Here is a 17,867-nt window from a genome sequence, read left to right on the forward strand (position 1 = left end):
TCTCTGTTTTGAACTTCCCGCCTGGGACATAGACCGCAGGGATTCCCTTACGTCTGTACGGATCATCTCACGTAGATTAGCCGTAGAAGCAGATTCTTCCGCTACCTAGGGGAGGACAATAAGGGTGATACCATCTATCTAGCCTGATGTCACTCAACCCCTCCACTCCTGTAGACCTCACCGTCTGTTGTATACAGGAGGCGCATAATTTTTTAGTATAAGAATCTGGTAACGGGACTTCACACAGGGCACACTCCTTATGTTTCGACTTTGCACTTTTCTTCCCCTAGAATGACAAAGTATAAGGGGCCCGCGTCACTGAGTGAGCATTCACGTAGATCTCTTACCAGTGTACGCCAACAAAGGTACCGGAACACGAGGGGGTTCTTTGCCAGTCGATGCTCTAGATCCCTGCTTGGACGAGCTTTTACGGCTGGACTGGTCACTCCTGGCATGCTCCTTCTCCGTGGGCTTTTGTCGCACCTCCTCCGACAGCTGAAGCTGCCGCTCACCATCACTCTCCATGATGTGGATGTGACCAAAGGCAGAGCTCTAAATCCAGCTCCTGCTTAAATCCCCCTCAGATCCGGTCAGCAGGCTGCCTGGCGCCACTCTCATTGGTTCCTGCTGATGAGGCTACAGCTGGGGGGTCAGCGCAGTGTGTGAGGAGTCCGGCGTTCAGGATCGATGGGCGCCGCCATCTTGGATGAACTGCGCATGCGCAGTTCCCCAGTGACCCGGAAGCGCCTGCTGACTCTGCCCCCTCGACGTCACTGCACCCGGAAACGCTCCAGCTAACGCTGAGAGCGATGCAGGACGCCGAAGAGCACGCAGCAGCGCTCCGGATAGCGTTCCCCTCCTGGCACCGCTACCTCACCACCGCGCTGCACCACCACATGAACCGAAGGAGCGCTATACTTACCGGCGCCGAAGGAGATCAGGAATCCTCCGGACTCTGCTCCCTGCTGTCTACGTCACTGACGTGCAGTCCAGCCAGGACCACCGTGACGTCTTCCAGGGGCTTCCGCACCGGCCGAGGTAGGAGACCCCCCCGCTACCTGATTCGGTCCGGCCGGCCTGGGATCCATTACGAGATTCATCTGTAGGATCCTGTCCCTTCAGGAACAGGAAACCAACTGATGCATAGGGAGAGGTGCCGCCCTTTTGTATCTGTAGGTTTCCTGTTCCTGAAGGGCGGATCCCCTCTCTCGTAGTGCTGTTATGGGAATCCGAATAAATAAATATTACCAGCATATAGGGACCAAATGATACCACATACAAGGAGAAATACTGCCACGCCGTGACCAGACCACAAATTAACAACACATAGTGCCCGAATACTACAATATTGATTATGAATACAAACCACAATACTAACAACACTGTTATTACCACCAGTGACAATATATACAGTACCTCTGTATATAATGTCAGTGTACAGGTAGTACAGTGATCACAGGTGACATTATACACAGGAGATCTGTATATAGTGCCAGTGTACAGGTAATACAGTGACCACCAGTGACATACACAGGAGCTCTGTATATAGTGTACATGTAATACAGTGATCACCATAATTATACACAGGATCTCTGTATATAGTGTCAGTGTACAGGTAATACAGTGATCACCAGTGACATTATACACAGGAGCTCTGTATATGGTGTATAGTGTACAGGTAATACAGGGATCACCGGTGACATTATACACAGGAGCTCTGTATATAGTGTATAGTGTATGGGTAATACAATGATCACCAGTGACATTATACACAGGAGCTCTGTATACAGTATGTAGTGTACAGGTAATACAGTGATCACCAGTGACATTATACACAGGAGCTCTGTATATAGTGTCAGTGTACACATTATACAGTGATCACCAGTGACAATATACATAGGAGCTCTGTACACAGTATACAGTGTATAGTGTAAGTGTACAAGCAACACACTGACTCACCGGTGACATCTGTAGTTGAAGTCTTTTTTCTTCATCCAGTGCAGACCACCATTATTTCTTCCAGCAAAGACTCATCTCTGCAGAAAATAACAGTTAGCTATAGCTGATCGCTTCCAGATCACATTCCCCACTATTTTCCTCGACTTCTATACTATGTCAGATGAAGAAAAAATACATAGTGCCACCCTGCACAGTAGCAGGACCCCCTTTTGTTCTCCCAATTGAAGACAGTAAGATCAAAAGTAAATTGCAGCAGTAATAATGCCCCCTGAATGGCCCCTACAGTAATTATGTCCCCTCTTGCCACCATAAACCAATAATGTATGTTCCTCATCCTGACCTCAATATAGTAATTATGTCACCCCTTTATTTAATAAGGTGCCAGATCCTTGGCTCCTTTATTTAATGTCTCCAATGTCTAGCTTAATAAGGTCCCTCTCCTGGGGCCCTTCCAGTAATAATGTCCTCATCCTGGGCCCCTTTATTTAATGTACTCTCCCTGGGCCCCTATGTCCGTCCCTATGGCCACTACCTTGCCCAACTACAGAGGGGGGATTCTTCTCACCTTTTTGCGCTCCCCGGCATCCTCTTGTGGCTTCATGGTCGGCGTGATCGTTACAATGGCTGTCGCCGGCAGCTGTGACAGGGCGCTATGCTCTGTGACAGGCCGTGCGCTGACGTCACATAGCAGTAACATTGAAAGACTGCCGGCCTATCAAAGGCTGCAGGAGTCATTTAACAGAACTGCTATGTGACTTCAACACATGGCCTGTCAAAGAGCAGAGCGCCCTGTCACAGCTGCAGCCGGCATTCATCTTGATGTGCATTGTCGGCTCCAGGATTTTTCATGGGCCTCGGATAAAAGAGTATCAGTGGGCCCCTTTAACACATGCCACGATTCCTGATCCACAGATAAAAAAAACAGATATAGTACAATATATATGTACCACACAGTGCGCCACACAGTATTATGGTCAACACATAGTGCTCCATACAGTATTATGGGCACCTCATAGTCCTCCATACAGTATTATGGGCAACCACATAGTACGCCATACAGTATTATGGGTAACCACATAGTCCTCCAGACAGTATTATGGCCAACCACATAGTCCTCCATACAGTATTATTGGCCACATATAATGCTCCTCCAAACAGTATTATTGGCCCCATATAATGCTCCTCCATACAGTATTATACAGAAAATATACAGCGACCACCGAATAGGGGGGGTAGGGAATAGGCAGGAAGCATTGTAGCATGGCTTTGAATAGCCTACTCACTTGCCCCTGTGACAGCTCTGGCCCCTCGGGTCTGGCGGATTCCTCCATTATGAAGGTACAATAGGTCCTTATCAGGATGGCCGGTGGCACATAGCCCCATTTTTATATTGCTCTTTACCTGGTTGATTCTGCCCTCCTTACCGCGTCCCACGCAGTCTGACCGTGCTGGAAAATCTCTCCTGAGGCTGACGCTGTAGCTTGCATCCCGCACGTCGCAACTGGAAGTGATGCGGCCGTCGGCCGGAAGTGACAAGGCCGCTGGTCCTGGAGCTGGAAGCGGCTGCCGCGCTGAGAGCGGTCGCCGGGTATGGACGCGGCCGCATGCTGGGATAGGCTGCAGTGTTGGAGATTGCCCCAGCATACACTCCCCAGCAAACAGGACCGAGAGCCCCCAGTATGGAGGAACGGATCCGACCCCAGGAGCAGCGCTACACTGGGGAAGCTGAGGGACCCCCCCATGGCAGATATCAGCAACATATGTCTTGTAGTGGGGAAGGGAAAGGCTGGGCCCCCCGATCTCCACCATCTGTACAACACCGTCGGAGGATACGCTTGCCGTTCCTATCCACAGTGGGACAGGAAAAACACTAGTGGGTGGAGTGGGGAGGGTCCTTTTAACCGCTTGTTGTTCCTGTTTCACTGAGGGTAAGAAGGACGTCCTCCAATGGTGCTGTCAGGTGGTGAACTGGAAATAAGCATTTGATCCCCTAGCAACCATTAAGAGCTCTGGCTCCTACAGACCAGTTAGTCACTCCTAATCAACTCGTTACCTATATTAGAGACAGCTGTCTTACGTAGTCACCTTTATAAAAGACTCCTGTCCACAGACTCAATTAGTCAGTCAGACTCTAACCCAGTGTTTTTCAACCAGTGTGCCGCGGCACACTAGTGTGCCGCGACACATGGTCGGGTGTGCCGCGGGGAACGGGAGTCAGCTGTTCTCTGTGCCGACTGTCAAGCTGACAGCCGGCACAGAGAAGTTGCAGCGCGCCGGCTCCTGGAGATCAATTGTACTCGCAGACATCTACCAGCTGCGAGTACAATTGAGGCTCTGACCGCTGGGTCAGAGCGACGCCAGCAGCGTGATCAAGTCATGTGATCACGCTGCTGACGTCACTATCCGGCGCGCAGGAGACAGAAGACACTTGGTGGTAAGTGCTCCTGTGCTGTGGAGCTGAAGACACCGAAGATTCAGCGTGGGGTGGGTTTATGGGGAGTATGTGGGGGGATTTATTAAGTGTGTGGGGGGATTTATTAAGTGTGTGGGGGGATTTATTAAGTGTGTGGGGGGATTTATTAAGTGTGTGGGGGGAATTTATTCAGTGTGTGGGGGGGATTTATTCTGTGGGGGGGATTTATTCAGTGTGTGGGGGGGATTTATTCAGTGAGTGGGGGGATTTATTCAGTGTGTGGGGGGGGATTTATTCAGTGTGTGTGGGGGGGATTTATTCAGTGTGTGGGGGGGATTTATTCAGTGTGTGGGGGGATTTATTCAGTGTGTGGGGGGGATTTATTCAGTGTGTGGGGGGGGATTTATTCAGTGTGTATGTGGGGGGGGCTGGAATTTATTTAGCATGTGTGGGGCAGGGTGCATTTATTCTGTGGAAGGGGATGGATTTATTCTATCGGAAGGGAAGTGGATGGGCAGCACTTGCAGCGCTGGAGTCCTGGGTTCTAATCCCACCCAGGACAACATCTGCAAAGAGTTTGTATGTAATCTCCGTGTTTGCGTGGGTTTCCTCCGGGTACTCCGGTTTCCTCCCACATTCCAAAGACATACTGATAGGGAATTTAGATTGTGAGCCCCATTGGGGACAGTGATGATAATGTGTGCAAACTGTAAAGCGCTGCGGAATATGTTAGCGCTATATAAAAATAAAGATTATTATTATTATTATATATTCTGTGGGGGTGAGTGGGGAGATGGGGGTGGACACAGTAGCGAGGGGAAAAATGTGTGCTGACAGTACTGGGAGCAACGGTGATGGGATGTGTGAGGACAGTATGGGGAGTCGGGGGAATGTGTGAGGGGGGAATGTGTGAGGAGGAAATATGGAGAGAGCAAAGGGGTATGTTAGCAGGGGGGGGGTGTACAGGAGGAGGCTATTAGAAATGTGTGCAGACAGTATGGGGGGATGAAAGTGTGAGTGGACACATAATAGATACTGAGTAGTGTGAGGGTAACAGCCAGGAGGAGACAGTATGCCAAGTAGGAGGAGTGTAATGAAGGGGCACAGTAGAGAGACTGGGCTCTCTATGAGGGACACCGTATGAGAAGGCAGTGTGAAGTATGGAAAAGAGAGAGAGGGTAGTGTGGATGGCATGTACCATAAGAGGGACAGTGAGGGTCATATTATGTGCTGGGAATAAAGTGAGGGGCAATTATTTACTCAAGGGCTCAGCCTAGGGCAGATATTTTTATTCCGGAGCATTATAATAACACTGCTATCTTTAAGGGTGTTGTGTCGGGATGTGCTGCAGAAGACAGGAGAAGATGGAAGTCTGCAGAAACGAGCTCTGCCGGTGGATGAGAAGAGTCATCATGGCATCTGGACAAGGTGAAGATGAAAAGAAAGAGGCGACTCCACAAACAACGTCATCTATCAGGTACCTGGATGTAAATGTGTTTTTTTTGTGATACTAATTCTCATTTTTATTTGTTAGGAACATTAAAGGGGATGTCCAAGGTTGTGATGAGTCTGCAGTCATACTATGTGACTGCAGACTTCTGAATTCTCACAGTGCACACTGCTATCATAATTCTCTGATGTTGGTGATTTACATACATGCGGTCACGTGCTGACTAGACATGTGTGGCCTCATTCAATGAAAATGAATTGACTGAGGCCGGACACGTCTAGTTAGAATGTGGCCAGAAGTATCCAAATCACATACTTGTGCTGTCATGACCGTCCACTCTGGCCACCGGCAAGGGAGAATCCTGAAAGTGTGCAGTGCTTGCACTGTGAGAATTCAGAAGCCTGCAGTCACATAGAATGACTGCAGACTTTCATCTCAAACCTGGACACACCATTTTGTGCCATTTTGGTTGGTGGTGTGCCTCGGGATTTTTTAAGTATAAAAAGTGTGCCGCGGCTCAAAAAAGGTTGAAAATCACTGCTCTAACCTCTACAACATGGGCAAGACCAAAGAGCTTTATATGGATATCAAGGAAAAGATCATAGACCTGCACAAAGCTGGAATGGGCTACAAAACCATAAGTACAGTAAGACGCTGTGTGAGAAGGAGACAACTGTTGGTGCAATAGTAAGAAAATGGAAGAATTACAAAATGACTATCAATCGACATTTATCTGGGGCACTATGCAAAATCTCAACAGGTGGGGTATCCTTGATCAATTTGCCGCCTCACCACCACGAGAGCCGCCACACCCCTGACCTTCTGTCACTTCCCCATTATCCCATAGATAATGTAAGTCCACAAGGACAGGGTCTTCTCCCCTCTGTACCAGTCTGTCATTGTAAATTTGTTTACTGTAAATGATATCTATCTAACTCTGTACGTAACCCCTTTCTCATGTACAGCACCATGGGATTAATTGTGCTATATAAATAAATAATAATAATCACGAGGAAAGTGAGAGATCAGCCTGAAACTACACAGGGGGAACTTGTTAATGATCTCAAGGCAGCTGGGACCACAGTCACCAAGAAAACCATTAGTAACACATTACACCATAAAGGTTTAAAAATCCTGCAAGAAGCCACATGTGCAGGCCCGTTTGAAGTTTGCTAATGAACACCTGGATGATTCTGTGAGTGATTGGGAGAAGGTGCTATGGTCAGATGAGGCAAAAATTGAGGTCTTTGGCATTAACTCAACTCGCCATGTTTGGAGGAAGAGAAATGCTGCCTATGACCCAAAGAACACCATCCCCACTGTCAAGCATGGTGGTGGAAACATTATATTTTGGGGGTGTTTCTCTGCTAAGGGCACAGGACTACTTCACCGCATCAATGGGAGAATGGATGGAGCCATGTACTGTAAAATCCTGAGTGACAACCTTCTTCCCTCCACCAGGACATTAAAAATGGGTCGTGGCTGGGTTTTCAACCAAGACAATGACAGAAAACATACAGCCAAGGCAACAAAGGAGTGGCTAAAAAAAGAAGCACATTAAGGTTATGGAGTGGCCTAGCCAGTCTCCACACCTTAATCCCATAGAAAACTTCTGGAAGGAGTTGAGGCTCCGAGTTGCCAAGTGACAGCCTCAAAATCTTAATGATTTAGAGATGATCAGCAAAGAGGAGTGGACCAAAATTCCTCCTGACATATGCTTGTGAAAGATCTTTTGGATCGAAACGTTGTCACAGGAGGCAGAACAAAATGTGATTTTTTTTTCACCAACGTTTGAGGCGCCGTCTTTTCTACTACTTGGTATATGCGCAAACCTCATCATCATCAACTACAAAAAACGTCTGACTGCTGTGCTTGCCAACAAGGGTTTTGCCAGAGAGATCAAATAGTTATTTCTCACTGCAAAATGCAAATAAATGTATGTAATTTATACAATGTGATTTTCTGGATTTTATTTTTTATATTCTATCTCTCAATGTTAAAATTAACCTACCCTTAAAATTTTAGACTGTTCATGTCTTTGTCAGTGGGCAAACTTACAAAATAAGCAAGGATTCAAATACATATTTCCACAACTGTATATGCATCCTTGTCCTGCCCCCATATATATCTATCCTGACCCCCCCTATATTCATCTTGGCCCCCCATATATATCCATCCTGGTTCCCCCATATATATCCATCCTGGTTCCCCCCATATATATCCATCCTGGCTCCCCATATGTATCCATGCTGGTCCCTTGTCTTGCCCCCCATATATCCATCCTGGTCTCCCCATATATGCATTCTGGATCCCCCATATATATGCATTCTGGTCCCTTGTCCTGCCCCCTCCCCCCCATAAATCCTGGCACCCCATATATCGATCCTTGCCCCCCATATATGCATCCTTGCTTCCCCATATATCCATATTGGCCCCCCATATATATGCATCCTGGATCCACCATATGTATCCATCCTGGCACCCCATATGTATGCATCCTGGTCCTTTGTCCTGCCCCCCATATATCCATCCTGCCCCCACATATCCATCCTGGTCCTTTGTCCTCCCCTCCATATATCCATACTGCCCCACATATTAATTCTGCCCCCATATGTATCCTTCCTGGTCCTTTGTCCTGCCCATCATATATCCATCCTGCCCCCTTATATGTTTCCATATCCTTTGTCCTGCCCCCCATATATCCATCCTGGCCCCTTGTCCTAGCTTCATGTCCACAGAGAGAGAGAGCGAGAGAAAAAAAAAAAAAAAAAAAGATTCCTCATACCTTTCTACGCTCATGGCGCCAGGCGGCGTTCCTCCATCTCTGCAGGTACGGCACGTACATCGTAAAATGGCCACCGACCTAGCAGAGGCCGGCGGTTGAATGTGTGCACCCGTCGCATGACACTGATGTCATAGGCCGGTGATGATGGATTCAGACTTGACAGTATCGATCAGGACGTGCGACTTGGCGGTTCAGGTAATGAACGCTGAATACGCGCGCCCCTGCACATACTCTGCCTGCATTTTTAATGGGCCTGCGCCACTAAAAAATGCAGACTTTTTTTCCCTTCTCCACCTCTCCTTCTTCCCCCCATAGCCATGGGCCCACTGTGGATTTCCCCGATAGCCCGTCAGGCCAGTCCGACCCTGTATACACATTACAATGTCTGTCAGCGTTAAAACAGCAGCAGGCTCTCTTGTCAGTAACTGTTCGGACCAGGGAGATGGCACCACCCGCCATGGCCAGTGTGAACATGCTCCTACTCGTTACAAGTATACCAACTTATATTCCAGTTCATTTCTTTCGGTTTAATGCAATAAAACCAATAAAAGGAGGACATATAAGGAGATTAGTGGAGGATGAGCTCACTTTCTGGGGTTGTGAATCTACAGACACGATCCTTGTTAAAAGCTTGTAGAATCATGGTATGTCAGCTGCTGCTTCTTTCCTGAGCGATGAAAAATAAATAACACTAGAAGAAGGATACACAATGATATAGAAGAAAATGAAGGACACGAGCGCTGCTGATAATAACCATCCAAAAAGCAGATGATGTTGTTGACTTTCAGGCTATGCATTTTGACAGTGAACTGGTGTTTGGCCTGATGAAGATGCCAATTCGGTATCAAGAAATGCAGACCGATTGTCTAATTCCTTAATGATTGCATCTTTTATTCTTTGGACGATCATTATCTGAAGCGGCCCGATCCTCTATTTTCTTCCAGATCATCCTGTATCAGAGGTTCCCAACACTAAATCTTCAAAAGTATATTTAGGGGGATCCACTTAGAGCAGTGTCCTCAGATGGACAGGACTTGAATACAGGAGGATCTCTTCTACAACAGCCCAGAAGTGATTATGGAAAGAATAATGTCAAAATATGTTTATTTTAAACAATAAACCTTAGTGTAAAATCCAAATGTAAAGCTCTGTATAACAAGCACTAGAACATTAAGTGATTCTACAGCCACTGACTGAGTAGAACCTGTGGCTTCTCAGCATTTAGTGGTCACTACTCACCTGTGCGGTTATCTGTAGGAATCTCCTCTTTACACCGCTCATCACCCCTCACATATGTCTCTGTAGTATTAATATGGGGCAGATTTTCACCCTGAAAGAAATATTGTAAAAGTCAGACAGAAGAATTTGCGTTAAATGATTTATAAGAACAGAAAAGTTAATAAATTAACACAAATAAAAAATGACATGACATCAGTAGTCTAAGGGGTAACGTTTCTCCTTGTGGAGAGTGACATACCAGCTCTAGGATACTAATGTTAGGAGGGTTATTTGCCGTTCAATGCTACTCTGGGAAATTTAATATGCAAATTGCCTCTTCAGAGAGGAAGAGGTCTTGAATAGAGATGAGCGATCAAAAAATTTCATGTGCGCAAAATTAGTACCAATAAAAACATCAACTCATATTGCAAAAAACAAGCCCTCGAATGACTGTGGGCTGAAATATGGAAAAAATTATAGCTCTCACAATATGGTGATGCAAAAAAAATAGTTTTTGTAAAAAGGAGTATTTTTAGTGTGACTGGAGACAAACATAAAAAAATTATAAATCTGGTATCACTGGAATTGCGCCGACCCAATAAAGTCTCCTAATCCCTTACACTGAAAGAGGAACGGCATAAAAAATAACTAAAGCCAATTCTTCACCTGCTGTTGATTTGTTCATTCTATCCCTCAAAGATTGCAGTAAGGCTCGGTGCACATTTTTCCCCTACTCTCTACGCTGAGCACATACAACGAGGTTTCCGTGTAAATTTCTGAAATACATGATTCAGACCCCCGGTGGAAAGTTCCCTATAAAAGGGGCTGATGGAGACACTGTAGGCTATGTCTGGCTTATGATCTGGCCGTGCCCATCTTTCTATGTGTGCAAAAAGAACGGTTGGCAAAAGTTTTGTGCACCTCTTAAAAGATGGATACAGCTGAATAGAGACCAGGCGGAGTCCAGAGCAACTGTACAGCCTCATTAATAAATGGATCCTTTGGGAGTTTCATCAGAATAATGTATTTTGTTGATTTACATGGAAACCCCGATGCAAGATCGGATGTTTTTCTTTCATCACACTATTCTTGGTAGACTCTTGATATCATTGCACGTAAAACCCCATAGCCTAGCAGTGATGACCTTGTACAAAGTTGTTCAGATTGCTTAATCTTCACATTCTGAAAACTGATCATTTCATTTCATATTGCACATTTAGGTCATGTGTCCAATATGTTCAGTTGGGAAATGACCAATGTTTCTAATAAAATGGCCATTCAGAGTATAATACTGGTGGATAAAACAATGCGGAACACAAGACCTTCACAGCCTTATACACATGATAGGGGAGATCTCATGACACCATCTCTCCATCTACCTGATGATCATGAGGAACATTGGGATCTTCTTGTTTACAATCCTGTGGAAGAAGAGGACGGGGACATCTCTCTGGTGTTGTCCATTTACTGGATAGAACTGGAGGAAACACATATAGGGACTGAATTCATTCTTTACATACAGATAATTATAGGCCGTGCGTATTTAGTCCTGTATATTACCTGGTGATGTGAGGGGCTGGGGAACCTCCATCATGATGTCCTTGTACAGATCTTTGTGTCCTTCTAAATACTCCCACTCCTCCATGGAGAAATAGACGGTGACATCCTGATACCTTATAGGAACCTGACACATACAATGATACTGTCATCCCTTTACAGCGTTAATGTATAATGACCCAGCATTCCCAGCAGTGTCACCTCTCCAGTCAGCAGCTCAATCATCTTGTAGGTGAGTTCTAGGATCTTCTGGTCATTGATGTCCTCATGTATCAGGGGGTGAGGTGGAGGCTCCGTGATTGGGCTCAGGGGTCTTCCCCGTCCCTCTGACACAGGGGCCTGACAGCGCTCACTAGAGGTCTTCTTCACTACTGTGTAATCCTGGTTATGGCGAGACACATTAATAAATCTCACTACAGACATTTCCACCTCTCCAGTTCTGTCCATCTGTTATTCCCATAGATAAGAATGATGTAATCAGAATCTCTCACCTCTCCAGTAAGCCGAAAGAGGATCTCTAGGGTGAGCTGAAATATCTTCTCCACCATCTTGTTCCTGTCCCTATCCATCCTTGATGGGTCACTCAGGAAAATTCTCTTATATAGAAGATCTCCACTGAGAGGATCCGATATTGGACCTGAATTGGAGAAGATGACGATGTAAAATCATGAATATGCCATGTAAGGAATGTCCTGAGCCTGTTGCCGGGTTCACATGATCACTACATTCAGTCATCTGCACTGTCTGGTAGGTCAGGCCTTCACTTAGCCTCTGCTTTAACTTGGGATGGAGGTGACTATAAGGGGTCCATGTCACTCTACAGCTCAATCTCACACTCGCCCCTCACTCTACTACAGATTGAACACAGGACGCACCCCCAACCAGTCCACACACCAAACATGCTTAAAGGTGACGCTACTTCCTGAAAGGATGACAAGTCTCAATTTAAATTAGAATGTGCTGTTTTCAAACAATATAAATAACAATCAGGTGTGCGTGAGGAACCTGTTTTATTTAAAGAACAGGGATTTATCACAGTATTATCTTTGCAATACACGTTTGTGGAAGTGTATCTAACAAATGAAAGCTGCACTGTGAAAGGCTATAATATGTAAAGATTGAATATATAAAATAGGAATAGAAAACATGCCAAAAAACAAAGATACCTAGCATACAAATTGGCCAATTTGTGAGAGCCCAACAGCCAGTGACAAGGCGTACCCCTTTGTTGGGACCCTAAACCTAACATGATGCCTCTCCCTTCCAAAAGCTTAAAATTATTTGGGCAGGTAAGATCAAGATCTATTTAAAAATGCCTTAGCCTGCTGGGAGGAGTGCTCAGTCAGAGGGCGTGTAACACAAACATCAAAAACTTTACTTCCACTTCCAAACATAAAGAGAAGTATAAACAGGTGCAAGCTGAGAAAGCCACTCTAAATAACAAATTAAAGCTGCAATGTCCACTAGTGTCCAGTGAGTACAGATACCGTGCACAGCAAGATCAGAGACCCTCTGATCCATAAATCCTCTACCTGAACTGGTGTCAAAAGGGGCCACACACAACAACACAAACTCCCCTATAGCTGATGGACCTCTGTCTGTTTCCAGTCTGAGCCTGCTGGTTCATGAATACAATGGCAGAACTACAGTAACCACTGAGACTCACATAGCACAGTAAGGACCTCTTTACACAGTCTGATCCAACCCTTAAAGGGGCGATTTCAATTTTGAAAGTTATCAGCTATGTGTGGGATATGGGAGAACTTCCTAATCGCTGGGGGTTCAAACAGCAAGCATCACACTTGAATTAGAGTTGCCACCTAGCAAGTCCTGTATTTTGCATATACCAAGCCATAGCTGCATTTGTGAAGTGTAATGGAAATTTCCAGTACTTAGATATTGGTGGGCTATCCCTAGGACAGGTCTTTAATATCAGATTGTTGTCTGACAGCCATTACCAGTTCCTGCGGTAGCTAGAACTGAACAGTATATGGATTAAGAACATCAAAGCTGCAGATCATATTCACAGCAATGGTAGACACCATTACATTGAAGAAGGAAACATGCAAACCTGTATAATAACATAAGATCTGGGGCATTATTTTATTTCACACTTTTGTAATTGTGGCACCCCAGGAGTCCAGTTGCCACAATGGCACTGCCTTCCTCACGGGGGAAGGATGGGGGGGGTGACGTCATGCCTGGAAGCAAGGAGGGATCCCCTAATCAGGTAATACTGACATGCAACACCATCCTGACTCCAGACCTAATGGGGGAGCTCCAAACCCAGTTTCAGGGGAGCTTCCGTATAAATTCTGGCCTGGGGGCGCTGTTAGAGAGTCTGTTAGTTAGTGTGTGCAGGGACAGTGAGAGGAGAAGAGGTAAAGGAGAGGAGCCTGGGGTCTGGAGCTGTGACTGGGCTCACCGCAGATGAAAGCGCCAAGAGACCGGACAATGGAGTCCGTGGTGGTGTGGAAATTGGAGACCCTGCCACTAAATCCGGAGGGAAGGAGAATGCAGGTCTCCTGGCCCACCTGACACCTGGAGGTACCACAGCAAGCCAGGAGCCTGGGGCTGCCAGTGAAAAGAAGAGGACTTGTGCAGAGCTTCAGGCAGCAAGGGTCAGAGTATACAGCGCAGAAGGAAGGCCTCCAGGTACAACTGTTTGTGCAGCAATTAGGCATCTGTCTTATTTTACACATTATTACAGACCTTCTGAGGAAGCTGAATGCGAAACGTGCATCTATGGTGGCTTTGCTTTTACTGCATGGTTATAGGATTCATTCCCACGTCTGTTTAACCACCTTACAATATTTGACATAAGTTTAAAGTGAACCTGTCAGCAGGATTGTGCTCAGTAACCTATAGACAATGTCAGGTTGGAGACGTTATACTGATTACAATGATAACTTGGTTGCTGTCTTGTGGTTCTTGTTTAATCTTTAGTTGTAGTTTTCAGTTAATTGGATTCTAGTTTTTTGGGGCATCCTGTGGGGGAGCTTTATGTGGTGATCTGCTTACATATGTATCCTTATGTGGTTTTAACAGGTTACTGATCCTTCAGTGATCTGCCTCCTATTTGACATACTGCATGTATTATTGTGGGGTTAGAAAAAAATAAATAATTAAAAAAAAAAGAGTACATTCAACAAAACGCCACTGGCAGCGGCTCCTGCACAATACGGCGACTTTACAAAGGTATTTCGGCAGCAAAGGTGGGGACTAAAGGCTCACAAAATACACTAATGTAAAGCACAGCTCTGACCCTATTTAACGCTATTTTTAGCTCATCTTGAAAAAACGGGGTGACAGGTTCCCTTTAAGCATGCCATCATACATCCATTACTTAAAAACCATCCCTCGATCAAAACTGTGCCGCTAATTATAGACCTGTCTCTAATCTTCCCTTCATCTCTAAACTCCTCGATCGCCTGGTCCACTCCCGTCTTACCCACTATCTCTCAGATAACTCTCTTCTCGACCCTCTTCAATCTGGTTTCAGCTCTTTACACTCTACTGAAACTGCCCTCACTAAAGTCTCTAATGACCTACTAACAGCTAAATCTAATGGTCACTACTCCATGCTAATTCTCTTGGATCTCTCCGCAGCATTCGACACTGTGGATCATCAGCTCCTCCTCACTATGCTCCACTCCATCGGCATCAAGGACACTGTTCTCTCCTGATTCTCCTCCTATCTCTCTGACCACTCCTTCACTGTATCTTTTGCTCGTTCCTCCTCCTCTCACCTTCCCCTTACTGTTGGGGTTCCTCAAAGTTCAGTCCTAGGCCCCCTCCTCTTCTCTTTGTATACTCCCCTTATTGGACAAACAATCAGTAGATTTGGTTTCCAGTACCATCTCAATGCTGATGACACCCAATTATACACTTCTCCTGATATCACACCGACCTTTTTAGAAAACACCAGTGATTGTCTTACCGCTGTCTCTAACATCATGTCCTCCCTCTATCTGAAATTGAACCTGTCTAAAACTGAACTCCTAGTGTTCTCTCCCTCTACTAACCTACCTTTGCCTGACATTGCCATCTCCGTGTGCAGTTCCACCATTACTCCAAAGCAACATGCCCGCTGCCTTGGGGTCATACTTGATTCCGAGCTTTCATTCACCCCCCACATCCGATCACTGGCTCGCTCTTCTTATCTGCATCTCAAAAACATTTCTAGAATTCGCCCTTTTCTTACTTTCGACTCTGCAAAAACTCTTACTGTTTCACTTATTCATTCTCGTCTGGACTATTGTAACTCTCTACTAATCGGCCTCCCTCTTACCAAACTCTCCCCGCTCCAATCTGTCCTGAATGCTGCAGCCAGGATCGTATTCCTCACCAACCGTTACACCGATGCCTCTACCTTGTGCCAGTCATTACACTGGTTACCCATCCACTCAAGAATCCAGTACAAAACTACTACCCTCATCCACAAAGCACTCCATGGCTCAGAACCACCCTATATCTCCTCTCTGGTCTCAGTCTACCACCCTACCCGTGCCGTCCGCCCTGCTAATGACCTCAGGTTAGCATCCCCAATAATCAGAACCTCCCACTCCCGTCTACAAGACTTTACACGTGCTGCGCCGATTCTTTGGAATGCACCACCTAGGTTAATACGATTAATCCCCAATCCCCACAGTTTTAAGCGTGCCCTAAAAACTCATTTGTTCAGATTGGCCTACCGCCTCAACGCATTAACCTAACTATCCCTGTGTTGCCCATTCAAAAAAAAACAAAAAAAAACAAACAAGCAAACAAAAAAAAACCTAATCAGGTTCCTCGCATCATGTTCTCATACACTTTATGCAGTTAATAGCCCCCTGTGTCTGTACTGTTACATACTTAGGCAGTTAACTGGTTCAGGCAGCTTTACATGAACACCTGAGCCTTACACTATGGCTGGTCCGACTAACTAAAGCAATTGTTACCATCCACCTCTCGTGTCTCCCCTTTTCCTCATAGTTTGTAAGCTTGCAAGCAGGGCCCTCATTCCTCTTGGTATCTGTTTTGAACTGTTTTTGTTATGCTGTAATGTCTATTGTCTGTACAAGTCCCCTCTATAATTTGTAAAGCGCTGCGGAATATGTTGGTGCTATATAAATAAAATTATTATTATTATTATTAGCATAATGGGAAGGCCAATTGTTGCCATGGCAAAACGATGTGGTCATGATGACCTCTGAGTCAGCCAGCTACCTACTAGCAAGATATAATAGGGAGTCAAAATGACTCCCTTTGGTAATTAAAGGTATATTTTGAAAAAAAAAAAGGTACTCAAGCCGGAATTCGGTAAAATGTAGTCACAGAAGAGGATGAAAGTTGCGAGGAGAAAAAATGACTCCATCGGTAGTTCTAGTGTAAAAATACTCACTGCGCCCATACATGAGGTGTAGTTTCCAGAAATTGGGTCACTTGTAGGGATTTCTGCTGTTTTGTCATGTCATGGGGTTTTTCAAATGGGACAAGGAATCCGAAATCTTTTACAACAAAAATTTAGCTCCAGAATTCAGTTGTCACCCCTTCTATTCCGAGCCCTGCCGTGTACCCAAACATGAAATTGTTGCGAGGTGTAGTTTAAAAAAATGGGGTCACTTTTGTGGCTTTTCCACTGTTTAGGCACATCAGGGGCTCTTCAAATGCGACATGGCGTCCGCTATCTATTCCAGCTAATTTTGCGTTCCAAAAGTCAAATGGTCCTTTTACCTTTTGAGACCTGCCGTGCTCCTAAAGAGTAGTTTTCCACCACATTTGTGATATCGATGTATTCAGCAGAGCTATGGAGTCAGTAAGCCAAACCTCGGACTCCTCAATTTCCCTGCTAACTCCACAGGACTGACACTACTGGGCATGAACATAAAGTGCAGAACAGATTCATCTCAACTAAAAGCCGAGATCCTTAGATAAGGAACAGAACAGATATATCATAACTTTCCCAAATTATTATGAAAACATTTACAGCAGATTCTGCATTGAACTACTGTACCCAATATATTATATATTTCAGGAGTCAGTCCATTTTATACCGACTCCACCAAAACGGACAAGTACTGTGACTACCCGACTCCGACTCCTCAGCCTTGGTACTCAGGAGAAATTGTACAACAAATCAAATTTGCTCATGCACTGACTCTGGCGGCCACTTTCCCGACGTCCACAGCAGTGAAAACAATGGCAAATGCGGAGACATCATTTTCAGAAAGCCCAGGGCCCACTGCAGCATTGCCCCACTCCTGCTGCCACCACCAGCTTTATACCTCCTATGACTCTGCTCTACTGCAGCTGGTCCCCCTCCTCCCAGTAAGCTACCAGAAAATGGAACTATAAAGCGCACCCCAATTTTAAAAAACAAAAAAACATTTTCCTCACCAAAATTTGGGGTACGTCTTATAGTCTGCAAAATAGGGTAGCTATCTGGTTTGAGGGCGTAAAAATTAAAAGTTTGAAATTTTCATATTTTTTTTTGCCAAAAATTC

At 45.4% G+C, this 17,867-nt stretch overlaps 1 protein-coding gene across 1 annotated transcript in view; it reads right to left on the reverse strand.

The window, feature by feature from the left end:
- The window catches only part of LOC138667009 (oocyte zinc finger protein XlCOF7.1-like), a 31,553-nt gene that overhangs the window by 11,279 nt on the left and 2,407 nt on the right, over positions 1 to 17,867 (reverse strand). Inside the window, exons 2-6 of the mRNA XM_069755238.1 lie at positions 11,874 to 12,019; positions 11,584 to 11,763; positions 11,386 to 11,509; positions 11,205 to 11,302; positions 9,847 to 9,937 (exon numbers count right to left, since the gene is read on the reverse strand). Coding sequence (XP_069611339.1) covers positions 9,847 to 9,937; positions 11,205 to 11,302; positions 11,386 to 11,509; positions 11,584 to 11,763; positions 11,874 to 11,951 — 571 coding nt within the window. The 5' untranslated portion in view covers positions 11,952 to 12,019. The remainder of the gene's footprint in view (positions 1 to 9,846; positions 9,938 to 11,204; positions 11,303 to 11,385; positions 11,510 to 11,583; positions 11,764 to 11,873; positions 12,020 to 17,867) is intronic.

This window comes from Ranitomeya imitator, chromosome 2, assembly GCF_032444005.1.
Source record: "Ranitomeya imitator isolate aRanImi1 chromosome 2, aRanImi1.pri, whole genome shotgun sequence".
NCBI classification, from domain to species: Eukaryota; Metazoa; Chordata; class Amphibia; order Anura; family Dendrobatidae; genus Ranitomeya; species Ranitomeya imitator.